Below are 17,500 nucleotides of genomic sequence, written 5' to 3' on the forward strand. Positions count from 1 at the left end.
TCAGGAGACAACAAGGTTTAATCAATTATTCACTTGTGGTGGTTATGCAAAATGCAGTACAAGAAGATTTGACTACCTGATTCTGAAAGGGTGGAAGCTGTACAGTTTAATCTGTCTCCTGGTCCTGCAGAGTTTACAGCGGCTACAGAGAGCGCATATTCCTGGTCTGGCGACAGCCCAGTCACTGTGTGCTCTGGTGTATGGGCCTCATGTTTATAGGATTGTTGGTCTACCTCCAATTGAATCTCATAAAAAATGATCTGCCCATTAGGATTGGCAGGAATTTCCCAAGACAAAAGAATTGAATCCCAGCTCACTCCTGAGCAAGACAGATTCCCTACAGCGTCAGACACTGCAGACAGAGAAGGACACGAGACAGTGATGTTGTTAACCCAAATCTTAGCTTTCGGTTGATTTTCTTACTAAAGAACTCACAAAATTAACTGTTTATTATTTCATTGAACTTAAAAAGGTTGCAGGTTTTTGGACAGAACACTGAATTATTACTAACGTGCAAATATCTGTATTGACTAACTGCGTCTTTTTTCTTCACTATTAAAGATCTAGAAACATACTTGGTCCAAAAAAAGCGACACTACACGACACAACAAATCAAACCTGTCTAATTATCACATTTCATTTATTATTTTAGTTTCTGTTTGGTAGAATAGCCAGAATTCTTGTTCCAGTTTAACCCATTAACTTCATTAGACGTAGGTTCTGGTCTAGAGACCCCAAAGATCCATAACCAGGGGTCTTGGAAATGTTTTCTTCCCCGTAAGTGGTCCTTGGCCCCAAAAAGTAAAGAAAATCCTACAGATTTAAAGGCCGAAAGCTGTTCTTAAGATGCCATCTGATGAATCCAGGGCTTTATTCTTTTGTTCACTACCCAGAGCTCATGACCATAAGTAATGGTAGGAATGTAGATCAACTATACACTCTCTCCTCACTTGTGAACAGGACCCTGAGATGCTTAAACTCCGCCACTTGGGGTGGAGTCCCAGACTCGCTAGGCACGCCACCCTTTTCCAGCTGACTACCACGGTCTCAGACATAGAGTTGCTGATTCTTCAAACCATCTTACAGCATGCTGGAGGGGCCCACATGATGAGCCCCAAAGAACCACATCATCTGCAAAGAGCAGAGATGCAAGTCTGAGGCCAATAAAGTGGAAACCCTTTGCAATTTGGCCATTTCCAGAATTTCTATCCATCCCTTTCATGAAAGTTATAAACAGAATTGGTAAGAAAGAGGAGTCCTGGTTGTAAAGGCAATGAGCTACTGGACAGAGTCTCCTCTTGAGCTCTCTGACTTAGACCTTTGGTGAGAGACTGAAGAATGTATTCCTTCTGAAACTAAGGACCACCACCCTGATCTGCCAATCCAGAGGCACTGTGTCTAACATCCATGTGATGCTGCAGAGGCAATGTCAACCAAGACAGCCTTACAACATCCAGGACGAATTACATCCATCCAGGGGCTTGGCCACTGGACAGTTTTTGACTACTTCAGTGACCTCAGCCACAGTGATGGGCAAGTCACTAGACTCTGCTTCCACTACAGCGTGTCACTGAGATTGAGAAGGTCCTTAAAGCATTCTTTCTACTTCCTGACTATCCTCAGGCAAGGTTAGCAGCACTGCATCTCCACTGTATACAAGAAGCTGGGTCCCCTTCCTGAGTCGCCTAACGGGTTGCCAGAATTGCCCCAAGGCCTACTGAAAGCCTTGCTGTATGGCCTCATTTTCTTTTTGCTACTTCTACGGTCACACTCCGCTTGATGCTGATACAAATCTTATCATCCCAAAAAAACATTCCAAAGCTCTAATTGAGAAAGGAAACCTATATCTGTGTTTACATGTGTCCCTTGTTTGTATACAGTGTATATTTTACCTGACTCATTGGTTGTGAAGGACACAGGGCTGCTGAACTGATTCCCATGGCCCACTCTGGTGAAACTGTTCACACTGATTTCATAGGAGCTGTGGGGCTTGAAGCCTGAGAGATACTCTGTGGTTGATGAACCAGAGGAATTCTGCATTTGTTCCCAGACAAACAAACAAACAGGAAATACATACGATATTAAATCTGACTACTGGAGTGGATAATATGTCTATATCAGCACATATGTGATGGTGAGTTTAAGTATCATGTTATTGCTCAGTAGCATCTGGAGTGTGAAATTAGCTCCCGCCCATGTGTACTCTTACTGAGTGGGTCCTTGGAGTATGTGTAGGTGTGTGTTATTGTTGTTGTGAGGCTGCTTTCAGTGTGTGAAATTAACAGTACCCAATGTGTGACGGTTTGTGTGATGAGGTCTTGGATCCGAAATCCGTACTTTATCACCACTCCGTTGGGCTCTAGAGGAGGCTCCCAGCTCAGCCACACAGAGACTGCCGTGTGGTTATATATAGTCAGGTTACGGGGAGGAGAGGTGGGACCTGGATCATAAAGTTGGGCAGATAGAGAAGAGAATATTAAGTTTCTGCCATCCCACTATAATCATTTAAACTCTTCTTTCAAACTAACCGCTTTCATCGCTGTGCAGCTGCAGCAGCAGACTAGGCCCCGAGCCTTTACGAGTTGCGGCCGTAATCGTGAGATTGTAAGCTGTGTATGGAAGTAGGTTAGTGAGGACGAACGAGGTGTTGGGGGTATATGTTGTGTTGGTGCCCTCCAGGCCAACAAGAATCAGGGTATACTCTGTTATCTCCCCATTGGCCTCCAGAGGGCGTTGCCAGACCACACCAATGGAAGACGAAGACAGGTTCTTGGTGGACACCAACAACGGAGCAGAACTAGGAACTAAAGGGAAACACGCCCGCACACATGTCAGTGCCACAACAAATGCATAAAGACATATTGCATGGGTGAATATCTGTGAATAAACTCACTGTCATCATCCGTTCTCAGGTACATTGTGCTTGTATGGTTGTATGCAGGGCCAGCAGTAGTTGCTGGGGTAACAGTCAGCACATAAGGGAAATATTTCCTGAGTTTGGTGAACAGGAAGATGTTGTCAGTTGTGGTGTGCTTTATGGTCTTGTTGACAGCTGGAGCCCTTTGGTTGGAGATGTTTGGAACGATGCCTGCCTCCTGTAAGGTGAGCAGGTAGTAGGGGCGTCCGTTTGGCTCCAGAGGAGGGTCCCAGCTCACTATGATTACCGTGGAGCTGAAGATCTGTGCCGTCAAGTTTTGGACCGAGTCACCTGGCACTAAAGAATGAGACAAGAAGAATAGTGTTACTATTATTAATCTCCACTGGCACGAGTGATTGAAACTCTATGCCCTTACTGTGAGTTTACGTTTGAGTGCGGAATCAAATTGGGCATCAATCAATGCCCTGAGACTTAAAAATGAAGTCATCACAATGATCATCATCATCATCAACTTTCAGGGTGATTGTAATTAGCAAAGAAATAGCACATCAAGAACAATACAGCATAACATTAATTTGGCAGCACAGGAAAACAGGAACAAAGCAAAATCAAACAGTAAACATACACAAAACAATGCACGATTAACAAGACTTCATTTTGAAATACAGAGGCTCTTAGAAAAGAAATTTACAAACTGAAAATTAAGGAATGAAAGGGAGAGAGATGAAGTGATACTCATCCTGCTTATGGTGTCAGGTCCTCTAGAAAGAGTAAAAAGAAAAAAGGGGTGGGGAGATAGATGAAGGAGACAGAGGACAGAAAAAAAACAGAGAGATCTGCAAGATGAATGAGTGGATGTTAGGGGCCGGATGTGTGTGAGGGTCTGAGCCCAGGGGAGTAAACCCCTGCTGGGCTTAGCTGTGCGGGAGAGACAAGGTGCCCTGGAGGTCCGGCGACTGGCTGAGAGTGGAGCAGCTAGAGCATAGGCAGAGATACAGAGTCAGTGTGAGCAGTGATTATTCAGAGGCACAGAATACACGACAAGCAAAATTGAACAAAACAAAAAGTGCCAAAATGCAGTCAGTTTGTGAATAAGTCTGTAGTTGCTGTCTGCACCGTTTTTTTTGAAAATCACATAAAAACAAAGAGCTTTAAAAGGCTAAAATGCTAAAATGCAACAAAATATTTGCATATACATAAATGCAAATTCAAGGACTGTAGTGTGAACTAATATGAACTTCCTCAAAGCTCATCAAACTCAGTTGAATCTCTGTGCCAACAAATTTTAAGTGTTTCTGCGTTTCTCCCTTTTTATAATCCCTAACATTTTTCATCATGCTGTCATAGCTGGCTGTCTTCAAAGCGCAGTGTCACAGGTGGTCATTTTTTTTATCTCCTTTCACGGATACTGAAAGCTATTTTCAATCACAGCGTTTTTATGTAATTTTTTTTTCAAGTTGAAGAGCTCTGAAAAAAAGAGTGCAGACCTGCCCTCCGGTGAGACTCTTAATCATCGCATGCAATTATTATCCAGCTTCCCGAGTAGTATTTTATGTGTATGTGTATTTACTTTATCCTCGTTTATACTGCGTTTGTGTGTGCGTGTGTCTGACTGACCGTCCTCTGGTAATAACAGGATTAAGGGCTCGGAATGGACCCCTCCATCACCCTGCACAGTGCTGGATGCCATCCAGAAGGTGTAGTTATTGCCCCCAATCAGCCGAGTCAGAGTGTAGGAGAGACGTGAGTCAGGAGAGGTGTGGGAATATAAGTCTGAAACAGGAACTGTCTGTGGAGAAAAAGATGTGTCAGGCTTAATTTCACAGCCTGAAAAATGCATTTCAGCGAGAGCAAAATATATACTGTTACAAATCAGGTGCAATACATTGCATCAGGAAACAAGTTTGCCCTGCATTTTTTCACTTTTTGGCTACTGTTTACATGGGCAGTGGAATGACCTGTAAGCACAGCTATCATTCAGTTCACATTTTTTTACACATTCTAGGACAAATTCATGTAATTGTTAAAAAATACCATGAAACACATATTACTTAAACATTTTTGTAGCCTAACTTGTGGTGAATTTTTGTGACTGATAGTGTCCTAAAACATCTGAGAGTACAAGAGCAGTGAGAAGGTGTAAGAGAGCCTGGAGAGGTGGAGCTATGGACTGGAAAGAAGTGGAATGGGAGTCACTAGAAGCAAGACGGATAATGTGTGATGTGTGAATGAGAGGGAGACGGGTGGAAACGAATAGTGATGGTGGATGGATTTAAATACCTGAGGTCAACCATTCAAAGTAATGGACAGTGTGCAAGAAAGGTGAAGAAAAGTGTGTATGCAGGGTAGAGTGAAGACGAGTATCAAGGGTGATGTGTGACAAAAGGATAACAGCAAGAGGGAAAGGAAAGGTTTACATCATGCTAGTGAGACCTGCTATGATGTTGGTTTGGAGACAGCGGTGCAGACAAAAAGACAGGAGGTGAAGCTGGAGGTGGCAGAGTTGAAGTGATGAGAAGAGACTTGATTAGAAATGAGTACAACAGAGGTACAGCTGAGCAGTTGAGGCTGAGATGGTCTGGACATGTGCAGAAGAAGGATACTGGACAAAGGAGGCAGGAGGAAAAGAGGAAGACCATAAAGAAGCTTTGTGGATGTGTGACAGAGGACATGCAGAGGGCTGACGTGGCAGAGGCGGTTGTTAGTGATGAGGTGAGATGGAGGCAGATTAATCTGCAGCTGCGACTCCAAAATGGGCAAGCCAAAAGAACAAGAAAAAGAAGAAATCTTTCAAAATATATCTTTATATTTTGAAAAGAAAATGTCTTGACTTCATTATTTTATCCCGTTAGGCCCCAAAAACATATTTTGTGAGGTTACAGCGACCTTTAAACACTAAATTCAGTTCATCCCTCCAAAACATCACAGTGACATGAATGGTTACAGATGTAAGCCCCACACTTTGAAAAAAAAAAAAACCTATTAAAGATAAAGTTAAACTTAAGAGACAATGTGTTTATGAGCTTGAGCAAAAGGATGGACAGACAACCTAAAAAATAATCCATAAATACATTCTCTTTCCTTATCATTCAATCTGTCCTTATCAGGGTCGTGCGGGGGGAGTGTGTGTGTGTGTGTGCTGGAGCTAAAATGCTATAAAGGAATCTGGTACTTTGCAGTGATTACTACATTCAGCACCTTTCATCCGACTTATTGACTCAATTAATCTGTCTTCAGTATTTTTGTCTCACCTTCTCAGTCACAGTGTTGTTAAATGAGTAGTAAATAGTGTAGTGTACAATGATCCCGTTGGGTTCAGTGGGTGGATACCACATCAAGGTAACAGAGGAGGCGTCTGCATTAACAACAGTCACATTCTGCGGGGGGTCAAATGGCTCTGAAAGGAGACAGTTTAAAAGGACAAAAACTCAAGTTGTGCGATAAAACATCACTTAAGAGGAAATGTTATTTTTTATGTGAGGATAACACGATAATGTTTAAAGATTGCATAACATGTATCCAGCACCTGCATCAGTTGTGGTAAAGCTGATGTAGATCAGCACTCCTCCATCCCCCAGTCTGGTCCAGCTGGAGACAGAGGCATTGTAGCGACTCTCTGAGTCCACGTTAATAACCACCGAAGTCTTTGTCACATTCTGCCACAGGTCAGTCGTTTCATTCCTAACACATAGACGCTGCATTATTTGTGTTTTCTTTTAAGGTTATTAGATGGAAGTAGAGTTCAAAACCTTACCAGACTCTGACAATGTAGTAGAGTATGTCTGAATTGGCCTCGAGTGGTGGCTGCCATGATAACTCTACCTCATAGTCTGACAACTTCCTGGCATGGAGAAACTGAGGAGGTGTGCCTGGAGCTGAGACGCACGAGAAAGACTTTCCAATAACGTAGCACAAACATGCATTGGTGGTGAACTTACAAGTAAACGGGAATTAATTTCTAAAATATTTATCGTTGTGGAAATCAGGGACTCAAAAGGCACACAGGAAGACACTAGAAAAAATAGAACATTTCCCTGAAAAGAAAAAAACTGATTAGTTGTAATGAATCTGTTGTTTGTGCTTCCCAGTCGTGGTGGAAAACACGAGTGTCACGTGGCATCGGATATCTGTGATGTAACATCATTAGCATGAGCTGAAACAGAGACGTGAGAAGGAAAAGACTAGAGGAAAGTCAGATTTAATCAGATGCCCTTCGAACTTGTCAGCCTGTGATGACGTAATGGTGGAGTGTCCTGGAACTGAAAAGAACCCCCACACCACCCCCATTTTTTCCTCTTGTCACTCACGCCCCTCTCACCATCCTCAAGTGTTGTGATGTTGAGCGGCTCGCTGCTGTAGTTTCCCGCTCCGACTCTTGTGTGTGCTTGAACTACGATGCGGTAGTGTGCGTACTTCCTCAGATGCGTGATGTGGATGTAGTTGGTCCACGAGGTCAGGTTCAGGTAGTGACTGGAGTTCCAAATCTCTAAGCTGTAGTGAATAATGACGCCGTTAGGCAGCAGAGGAGGCATCCACGTCACATTCACCTCACTGGGACTAACTGATTCATAGGAGAGCCCATATGGAGGACTGCCCGGGACTGGAGAAGGAATAAAACATCATAACGTGTTGGTTAAACAGTTGGTATTCACTCTAAAGCCTTTCATATGAATGTATCTGTGAAGGTGGGCACATCCTTCAACGCACCATCTTCTCCAGATAACAGGTATAAAGTGTCTGATGTCTGGTTGCCATTTCCGTAACGCGTGTACGCGCTCACAGACACATTGTAAAAGGAGAATGGTTTCAGACTGAACAGGGTGACTTTGTTAGAAGACGTGTTCACCAGCGCAGAGTAGGATTCATTCTCATACAGGACCTCATACCGCTGGATCGCCCCATTAGCTTTCTCTGGTGCAGACCAGGCTATTGTGGCAGTAGAGGGGGTGGTGTTTACCACAGTGAGGTTTACAGGAGGGGAGTCGGGCTCTAAGAGGGAGAAGAAAAAAAACAGAGAACTTGTCAGTATTTGCAGTAGGTAGTTAATAAAAAAGTTACATTTTCAAGCAATTTATAAAGAATACAGTAATAGTTATTATGCAAAGCTCATGATTAATTAATTTAAAAAACTTAACACTGGATATTCATTAATCATTGATAACATATAGTTGATCCAAGCATTATAAACAGAATTCAGACAAAGTTTAGATTTTTGCATTTACACATACAGGCAGCACGATGCTAAAGTTTTGCAACCAGCAAAAATAATAAATTCTTGACTTAAATTTGGCCGACCCTCCATTCAAGCTCATCTCCTTGTGCACCTCCTGAATGCTTCCAGTTCGGCTGCATTCACACGTCTGCCTCAAACTTGCTGTGAGAGCAGGAATGAGCTTCTGCATCAAACTGAATGAGCAGTTAATGGGAGTTCAGAAGCACAAGCAAGAGAAATCTGTTGTTGTTTTTTTAATTCTACATTCATCGCACATTTTATTTTTTAAAATGCAGTTTTGTTTTGTTTTTTCAATTTATGCCAAGTGGTCAGGAACGGGCCCTCGAGGGACTGACTGAAAAGTAGCAGCTCTGCAGGAAGACCTTGAAGGAGATATTGGCCAAATTGTATTCAGGTAAGGATTTTTATTTTTATGGGAAAAGTTACAGAAATGTATGATGGCATCTTGTATTTGTGAATGTATAAATTCAAAAGTCCAACACGTACCATCCTCTAAAGTGAAAACAAAAATGTCATCTTCCTCAGAAAGTGAGCTCTCCCCCACAACTGTGGATGCAGCTACACGAAGCTTATAAGGAGTGTACTTGTCCAGATCTATACATAACAAGAGGGAAAAGTGATACTTTACATTGTAGTGGCAGTTATACTTAACGGCTTAAGAAAATGTCAGCTGAAGAGAATGAAGACGCTACCTGTTATCAATATGCTGGTAGTGTTAGTAACCCATTTCAGGCCTTGATTACTGGGCAGTTTGAGACCATAAACAGTGTAATGTGTGATCCGCCCATTGGGATTGATGGGTGGGGTCCAGCTCACTAGAATGGAGGTAGAGCTGATATTCTGATAGGATACCTCAAGCACGGAGCTAGGGACTGAAAGATACAGACGCACAAGATGTTAGAATTGGGCACCTTTAACAGCTCTATTAACATTTTTTCTTGTTTATATTTATTACAATTATTAAACGTGTACCATAAGCACCCACCCTGCTCCCTGGTCTTCTCTGTGATATCTGCAGCAGGGCCCTCTCCTACAGTGGTGGAAGCAGTGACCCTGAATGTATACTCAGTGAAGGGAACTAGATCTGACACCAAGTAGGACAACTCCTCAGACAGAACGTCCATTACCTCCTGTCTCACTGTTACCCCTGCAAATTCATGCAGACACACGCACAGAGGATTTATGAATAGTCAAGGTTTTTTTTTAATAATAATTCTGGTTAAAGCGAAGCAAAGCAAAGCAAAGTTAAAAAAATGCAGTGTTTATAGTTAGCTCTCCCACCTGTGGTACCAGACACAGCACCGCTGCGTGTTGAAAAGTGTTCTGTAATTGAAGCATCAAGTGTAGACAAGCGAAGCTGGCCTGGGGTCAGGGCCAAGGGGGCAGAGCCTGAGGTCACTTCCCCGGCATGTAATTGCTTCGTAAGCCAGGGTGGAAGTGTAACAGATGGCACAGAGGTAAGAGAAAGTGCAGACGTTCCAGAGACTGCAGAGTCAGAAGACTGCATATTTGGGTTGTCAGAGCGTGAGGCAGTGTCATAATCAGGGCTGGGCCTGTTGGTGGCCATGGGGTAAGTGGTTGGCTGAGCATTCGTGTTAGTGATGTAATCAGTGCTTCTAAGTCCAGAGTGTGTGAAACTGGAAGCAGTAGCACTAGTGTGCAGCGTGCGGTCTGAAATAGTAGCTGTAAAAGTTGGTGGAGATGTGATCAGACCAAGCTCAGCGGTTCTTTTATGCCTCTTTGAACTGTTATGGACATCAGGTGGACGTGTTTCATTTTCATAAAAACCAGTTGTATTCTGAAAGGAGACAAAAAAAACACCTTATATATGGATATATGAGACTCATCAGCCCTTAATGTGATTTCTAATAAAATCAGTAAGCATCAGTAGATAGCACTCATTATTAAAGGGGCTCCGATATAAAGTAGGTGTTGTTTTTTTATAATTATTCCTATAATAGGATACAGCAGCACACAGTCCAATGTAATCCACCAGACTAGTGGTTTAAAAAAGCCGATAATCCACTGTAGACTATTGCAGAGTGTTGCTGAACCATATTGATCTTTGAGAGTGTAGTGGTCTCACATCCGACCGTAAAACGACGACAGTGTATCATCAGCTGTAATGCATTGTACAAGTATTCATGACACAGCAACATATCACATGTCTTTAACTGTGTTTTTTAAGCTGGAAGCATAGAGCGGTAGAGATAATATCATCTGGCTTACTGCTGTCATCGTGATGTTCTGGAGCAGAGTTTCCTCAACCAGCACCAGGAGTCTGTATTGGATTATGGGACCGTTGGGCTGGGCAGGGCTTTTCCAACTTACACGAATTGAAACTGAATCCTCAGCAATTGCCATCAGGTGCTGCACTGCACTGGGTGCTATCCTCACAAACACACACACGCACATAGATAAACAGAAGCACAAAAACTAAATTTGCTCTTGTATTTTGTATGTATTTATTTTATTTGCTACCAATGTGTGCGTCTGTATTAAAAGTGAAACTACACTAAACTAACTAAACTGAACTTTTTCATTTATACTTCAATCTTGTAACTGTCTCACCTTCCGCAGGTGTAACGATGTCTCCCTTCGCTGCAGGACCCACCTCACCAGCTGCTTTTGCTCGGACGGCTACTATGTACCTCGTGTAGGGTTTCAAACCGGTAAAAGCAAAACGGGTATCTCCTGTGCTGTTCTCATACATAAAACCTTTAAAAAAAAAACAGAACAAAATTTAAAACTGCATTGATTTTTGCGTGTATTATGTGTGCATGTAGCTGTGTTTGCTCTGAGTCAACATTTATCCACCTGTGGGTCCATGAAGGTAGAGTACGTAGGAGAACTTTCCTGTCGTGATGCTGGGAGGGCTCCAAGACACAGAGAATGATCGAGACGTCATGCTGAATACAGAGAAGTTTTGTGGCGGGTCTTCTGGAGCTGCACAAGCAGGAATATTTGTTTTCATACCTCAGTGCTAATATGAATACGAGCTTAATTAGTGCTAAAGTGTTTGCACGCTTCTTTTTCCACACCTGATTCTGGCATGCGAACCATAGTGGAGGCTACCTGTCCCTCTCCTTCAGAGGTGAAGGCGGACACCTCAAATAGATAGGCAATATAAGGTCGTAGCTGATCAACTCCTACTGATATGGGTACGTTCCAAGAGGCTGCAGGGGGCACAGCAGAGAGGGTGATGGGTGGCGATGATGCTGTTATCTCCAAGGGACTGAGAGTCGCACTGGACAGGATATCGGCTGCATCCTAGACACATGAAATCATGCGGGATAAAAAGAGAGAGTGCATTTAAGAAAAAAAGGAAAGAGAAAAGACGGTCGGCCTTGTGCATTTGTGCTATTTATCATCTTGACAGGAAAGTAGTATAGAACAAAAACACTTGGCAATAACAGCACAGTTTAGAAGGAGGGTGAAGGAAAAACACAGTACATTGCAGTGAGGCAGGGCTACAGTCATGATGTCCACTGCATTGACCTCCAGCAAACGGACAATCTGCCCAGTACGAGCAAATCTGGCCTTGACGGCGAACTTAGTGATGAGGCCATTGATGCGGTGTGGCAAGAACCAGGTAAGGACGACTAAGGTGTGGTTATGAGCATACGCTGTGAGATTGGTCACCAGGCCAGGGGCTGCAGGATGTGAATACACATGCAAATTCAGTGAAATATACATGCACAAGTTATTTTTTTATGATGTTGAGACGCTTGGATCGGAGTGCAAGGCTGTGTGCTTGTGCATGAATACCCACGGGACTCTGCTGTCTTTATGTATAAAGGTTTGCTGAATGCTCCTACTCCAAATGGAGATATAGCTGCTACCTAAAGAGAAACAGAGAGAGAGAGAGGAAGTGTTGGTAGGCATAATGATTAATTCATGTTCCTGTCAGTTATCATCTCCCAGTCATGTGCTAATCTCAGGCTGCTGGAACAAGCTGCCGTAGCAGAGTTGATTCAGAGATCCCAGAGATATATATTCTACAAAAATATATCTCATTATATAGCGTAGATGTAAACAGATCACAACACAGTCTCAAGTCTTTGAATTTTTTCCAGTGATTTAAGGTGGGATCAAAATTAAATAGCAATTTATCAGGTCAACTGTGGAGTCACTTAAATGGATTTTAGTTTTGTACTGGAGTAGTATGGGAACTGACATGTTATCTTAAAAAAGAACAAAGAAAAAATGTATTTCGTTCCTGCCTGAGATCAGAAAGCAGCGCGCGCCGTTCAGCTATTTGTTTCTACCTTGTTGCCACGAAACGGTTAGCAGTGGGGCGCTGCTGGCGTTTCTCTGGTTCGTGTCAGTGTCATCCAATCAGTAGCCAAGCACATACAGGGTAACCCCAGAATAATTAAACAAGCAATGGACATAATGGATCAGTTGATCTAGGTGCAACACTACAATACAGGTGAGCTAAACATAACCCTCATGTCCTCAGATTTTCTCAGTGTTTCCTGTCACCTAACTCTCACACCTGCTTCACCTGTTCTTGACTAAACCTTCCTCCTTTATTCATATCTGAAATCACGCCATTGTTCTCTGTCAGTTCCTTACACATCAAATGGGTTCCAGTTGTTTTTTTTTCCCACTTTTTCTGTTTACCACTTGCCTACATGCAAGATTGTTCTTTATTATTCGACTTCCATTCTTTATGCCAACATGACAAATGGCTGTATCCGTGCCTTTCTAAACTGAATGCTTTCAGCTTCACATCAGAAATAGGTAAGCTGAGGAAAAACTATCTCATATTCAGCTTTAGAGAAAAACTCAGTGGGCTTTACTTTGAGGAATTACTGTTGAAAAAGACAGAGAAGAAGAGATTTTTGCCCTTGTAAAAATACAGTGCAACAATGCAGCTTTCATTAAAACGCTAATCTGTGGCACAAATGCTTTTTCTATTTGTTTATTGAGAAATCTGTGGGGAAATAATAGCCCTTATACACATGGTGACAAGAGTATAAGGGCTATTACAGGCTGAGGAAGAAATACGAATTTGCTTATGGGCTCAGCTGTGCGTAGGGTCTAGAGGTCTAGCAAACTCAGAGGTAAAATTTAGTAACATTATACGTGCAAACACACATAGATAAATACAGTATGTGCAGCTATAATCTGTAAGTGTGTCACGTCCATTTGTGTGAAGGTCATAGCGGGTTAATGAATTCTGAAAACCTTTAAGCATGATCGCATTCAAGCTCACTGACAACAGATAGTGGAAAGAGCCAAGACTCATCCATAGATCTGTTTACCTGTTTAATAATGCAATCAGGATCAATTACCAGTATTCAGCCAGATCAACAGAATAGTCTGATCCTCTGTCACATAGTTACACACTCACATGCTGGGAGGGGGGCAGTTTCAAGGAGGTCTGTTAAGAGGGACAATGAACACAGTTCCCAGAAGTATATCTATTAATCAATTCATTTTAACATAATAAAAACTCATATTCAAAAGCTCTTTTATGTGCAGTATCCCTGCAGGACAGCTTGTTCTGTTTTGATTCAATCTGGGACTTTTTAAACAAAATTTGCTAGGTCAGCCTTTATTTGATAAGACTCCAGAGACTAGACAGGAAAAGGGGGAAAGACACGAAAGAAATGGTGTGGAGCAGACTTGAACCCCTGCCACTGTAACTCCTTTGGGCCACGGCTTTGTAGTCAAAACAGGTAAGTTGGAGCAGTTCCCGAGAATGAGTTTTATTTTGTTTTATTGTTTATAGTGAATTCACCAAACAATCTGACTGTAAACTTAATTTAATTCTGACTATTATATTCTACCTGAATGTGGTAGGTAGATCCTGAAGTAAAGTCAGTGATCAGGGTCTCTGGTATATCCAGGTATTTTGTCACCTGTGTGAAAGCGGGGTCAGGATAAGGACACACCTCCTTGTACCTGCAGTAAGAAACCAGTTAGTTAACATCATCATATCTCAACTTCACACTTATGAAATTTATGCAACTGAATGAAAATACAATATATGGTCAGATGCAAAACTGTCGAACTGTACTCAACTACACTTAATATTTCTTGTTTACTTATCTTATTGACCTTATAGTGCCATATCAACCCACTTTGCTCTCGCACTGCAGGTTTACCTGTTGTTCCTAGATTATTTAAAAGTACAACGGGAGGCAGAGCCTTCAGTTTTCAGGCCCCTCTTCTATGGAACCAGCTATACAGCTGCTTCATGAGGTGAATATTTCACTTTGATCTACATTAATCCAAAAACTGGTAACTAGCTCTGTGCTGATCTTTGAATTTTTAACATATAGTAATAAGGTCTTGTTGTAATATATTTTTAACATTAAAAATAATCCCTAGGAAAGTATTTCAAACCACTTTTGCACAAAAAAGCCAGGTTGTACTATAGACATGTATCTCGAACACCTCAAATGCCAATTTCTGGCTATTTGCTGCTAATATTGGCATCTGCATTTATAACGGTCAATAAATGAAAATTGTAAAAGTGAAGAAGTGATCATTGTTGATGTTGTATAGGTTGTCCAGCAGAAGGTATTCTGCGACATCCCTTTTGGCAACATGTGTAAACGTGACAGAAAAACTACATAGAAAAGATATAGACAGATCAATAAATAGATAGAATAAAGTATTTAGCACTTGTTTAGTACATGTTGCTGATTATACTGCACTTTTACATAAGATGTGAGATCAAAACTTTTGACTATACTAAACTATGATAGTGTATGTATCTTAGACAGTTTTCCAAAGAAGATCTTGAAAAACTACCTTATGACATATCCATCTATATCTTTGGCATTAGACGGTATATTCCAGGAAAGCAGGATGCCATTAGAGCCGACAGCTTCTCCCTCTAGGTCTGAAGGTGGACCAGGAACTGATGAAGATGAGGGCAGCCGTGTGAAGGAGAGGAGATGATGTAAACATAAGCAGAACACAAGTAAAGTAAAAATATCTAAAAATTACACAAATAGCTGTATATTACATGTTTGTTAATCATCTGTACTTGAGCCAACTGGCGCCTCAGTGGGCTCAAATATGTAATCTCTTATCTAATCCCCTCGGCTTCTCCTGTGTAAAACATCACCAACCAAAGAAACTCAGTACACTTGTTTTGATTAATAACTTTTGTATTATCTACTCGACAGACTACTGTGTCGTCTGAAGAATGGTGTTGTTATCTGTTGTAGACTGATCCTCTGAGCGTGTGTGGGTGTGTGTGTGTTGGGTCTGCATGAAGGGTGTTTTAGGCTGAACCCTGATGAATAAGGCTTCACACAGCAGTGGCATTTCACTGACATTCACTGCAGACCCATTCATCCTGTGGTTCAAAAGCCCAGGCTTAAGTTACCTAAAAGGAATTAAACAGCAAAGTAGGCACACACACACATTTATACACACACCTCCACTGTGCCAATCCCTTTTCCTCAGTGTGTATGTGTGTGTGTAATATATATATATACAGTGAGCAAATACAAAACGAGTTCCTGATGGTGCTTTAACATCTGAAAAAAACAAAACGTACACAAACAACACCAAACTGTGTGTGTGTGTGTGTCTTACCGCTCCCATTCCTGTTGATCATGCGGCTGACTCCAGGGCTGATGTTCGAGGAGGAGGCTGCTGTGACTGTTACAGTGTATTGTGTCTTGGGGCTGACATTTACCACATTGGCCTGTGGGAGCAGAAAAATAAATAAATCTACTTGCTCATCAGCAATGTAACGTGCTACTTCCCAATTATTTCTCTTTTAAAACCTAAATGTATTTTTGTTTGATGGATTTTAAGCTGGATTTTATGCAAAATCATTATTTCTTAAAATTATAGACAGCTGAAAAATTGCTTAAACATTTTTAGACAACACATGCAGCAGTAATCCCTTTATTGTCTTTTCATTTGTCTTTTATTGTCTTTTTTCTTCAGTTTTTTTGCAGTAATATTCATCTAAATGACAAAATACATGCAATTTTCACTCCATTATTTTACTCCATTATGCTGCCTATGACAGAATTACCAGACCTCTCCTCATCCATCTAAATCAATTTGAAGGTGGGTATTAGTGAATGGATGACAGCTTGTGGTTGCACTTGTTTGCATTTTAACATCTGTGAGACAGACGAGCTCTGCTTCCCGCATCACTGCTTTTTTGCTTCAGTGCATGTTGTAGCATCTGTGACATCAAGGTGTTGGATAGTGTGTTACCTTTCAGAAAAATGACTAAACACTCAGACACGGAAAGAAAGGGTGCTTTAAAATTGATCTTACTGCATGTGCATTCATTTGTAAAGCTAAAACGTGACTCTGAATGGTTAGTGTATTACTGTTACACATACATAACATATCTATGTGCGCAGTTTAGAAATAACTGTGTGCACCAGAGCCATGTAACCGTTGTCTAATTCTTACCTGTGAATGCACCTGGCCCAGGCACAGTGTGAGCAGTAGGATGTCTGAGAAGAAGGCCATGCTGGGTTTTCGAGTTAGCTTTAGTTTAGTCACAGCAGGTTAGAGGCCTCACCAGTATACCTGTTTCCAGAATTAGTGCACAAATGTTAGCAGTGGGCTACAGGTAATCCAGTGAGCCGGACAGGGATGACTCCGAGTCTAGAAGCTGCTGGTTAATGGCATTAATGAAGGTTACAGGGTTAGTCATCCAGGCATTAAATACTGAAAGATCCTGCTCTTGAGGTAGTCCAAAATGTTTGGAATTTTACAAGGAAGGGCAGTGGGTCCTTTCATTAGCACAAGGCTAACAGTCTCCCACTGGTCTCTCCCTCCAGGAGAGCTGCTTAAGCATATGAATGATTCAGGGTTGAGCTCAAGAGGGCAACTTAACAAATAATGAGATCTATTACTCAACTCTGTGTACTGTCTATGTGTGTGGTTTGAGGTGTGTCAGGTTACATTTTGGGGGGTAACTGACACCTGGCTGCCGGTAGAAGCCGGAATGTGACTGGTCAAGAGATCTATGTGTGTATGTGTGTGTACTTTTTTCTCTTTAATATTACAACACTACTGCAACTCTGAGTTTGTTCCTTTTACTCAAACACTGCTTCGGTGAAATGACAAAGGCTTTGATGATACTTAGGTGAACTTTTTACACGCTTGTTGTCCCAGCGTCTACAATTATGGTACATTTCTTAACTTAACCTTTAAACAGCATGCGTCTAACTAAGTATGTGTGTACCTGAATGTATCCGTCACGTGCGGGGTGCATGGTGATATTTCCTTGGTTTGGTAGCAGATTTACTTGGTAATGATCCACACACCCTACTGCCTGTTCCCAACGCAACGAGAAGGCACATGCAGATAGGTTTGTGATATGTAATCCTTGCACAGGGGCTGGCACTCAAGAAGAACATGAAAGGGAAAAACAATGTTAGCAGAGA

The 17,500-nt window shown here is 41.9% G+C and overlaps 1 protein-coding gene across 1 annotated transcript in view; it reads right to left on the reverse strand.

The window, feature by feature from the left end:
* The window catches only part of ptprq (protein tyrosine phosphatase receptor type Q), a 45,041-nt gene that overhangs the window by 17,317 nt on the left and 10,224 nt on the right, over positions 1–17,500 (reverse strand). The window contains exons 18-42 of the mRNA XM_040025621.1: positions 17,299–17,459; positions 15,675–15,786; positions 14,880–14,988; positions 13,910–14,024; positions 11,884–11,953; positions 11,565–11,764; positions 11,153–11,381; positions 10,929–11,057; positions 10,683–10,829; positions 10,341–10,498; positions 9,393–9,909; positions 9,097–9,258; positions 8,804–8,983; positions 8,598–8,705; positions 7,586–7,867; positions 7,197–7,478; positions 6,633–6,753; positions 6,405–6,559; positions 6,130–6,275; positions 4,496–4,667; positions 2,894–3,214; positions 2,529–2,804; positions 2,289–2,440; positions 1,893–2,034; positions 77–352 (exon numbers count right to left, since the gene is read on the reverse strand). Of these exons, the coding sequence (XP_039881555.1) occupies positions 77–352; positions 1,893–2,034; positions 2,289–2,440; positions 2,529–2,804; positions 2,894–3,214; positions 4,496–4,667; positions 6,130–6,275; positions 6,405–6,559; positions 6,633–6,753; positions 7,197–7,478; positions 7,586–7,867; positions 8,598–8,705; positions 8,804–8,983; positions 9,097–9,258; positions 9,393–9,909; positions 10,341–10,498; positions 10,683–10,829; positions 10,929–11,057; positions 11,153–11,381; positions 11,565–11,764; positions 11,884–11,953; positions 13,910–14,024; positions 14,880–14,988; positions 15,675–15,786; positions 17,299–17,459 (4,722 nt within the window). The remainder of the gene's footprint in view (positions 1–76; positions 353–1,892; positions 2,035–2,288; positions 2,441–2,528; positions 2,805–2,893; positions 3,215–4,495; positions 4,668–6,129; positions 6,276–6,404; positions 6,560–6,632; positions 6,754–7,196; positions 7,479–7,585; positions 7,868–8,597; positions 8,706–8,803; positions 8,984–9,096; positions 9,259–9,392; positions 9,910–10,340; positions 10,499–10,682; positions 10,830–10,928; positions 11,058–11,152; positions 11,382–11,564; positions 11,765–11,883; positions 11,954–13,909; positions 14,025–14,879; positions 14,989–15,674; positions 15,787–17,298; positions 17,460–17,500) is intronic.

The sequence above is a fragment of the Simochromis diagramma genome, unplaced genomic scaffold, assembly GCF_900408965.1.
Source record: "Simochromis diagramma unplaced genomic scaffold, fSimDia1.1 OVJJ01000293.1, whole genome shotgun sequence".
Taxonomy (NCBI): Eukaryota; Metazoa; Chordata; class Actinopteri; order Cichliformes; family Cichlidae; genus Simochromis; species Simochromis diagramma.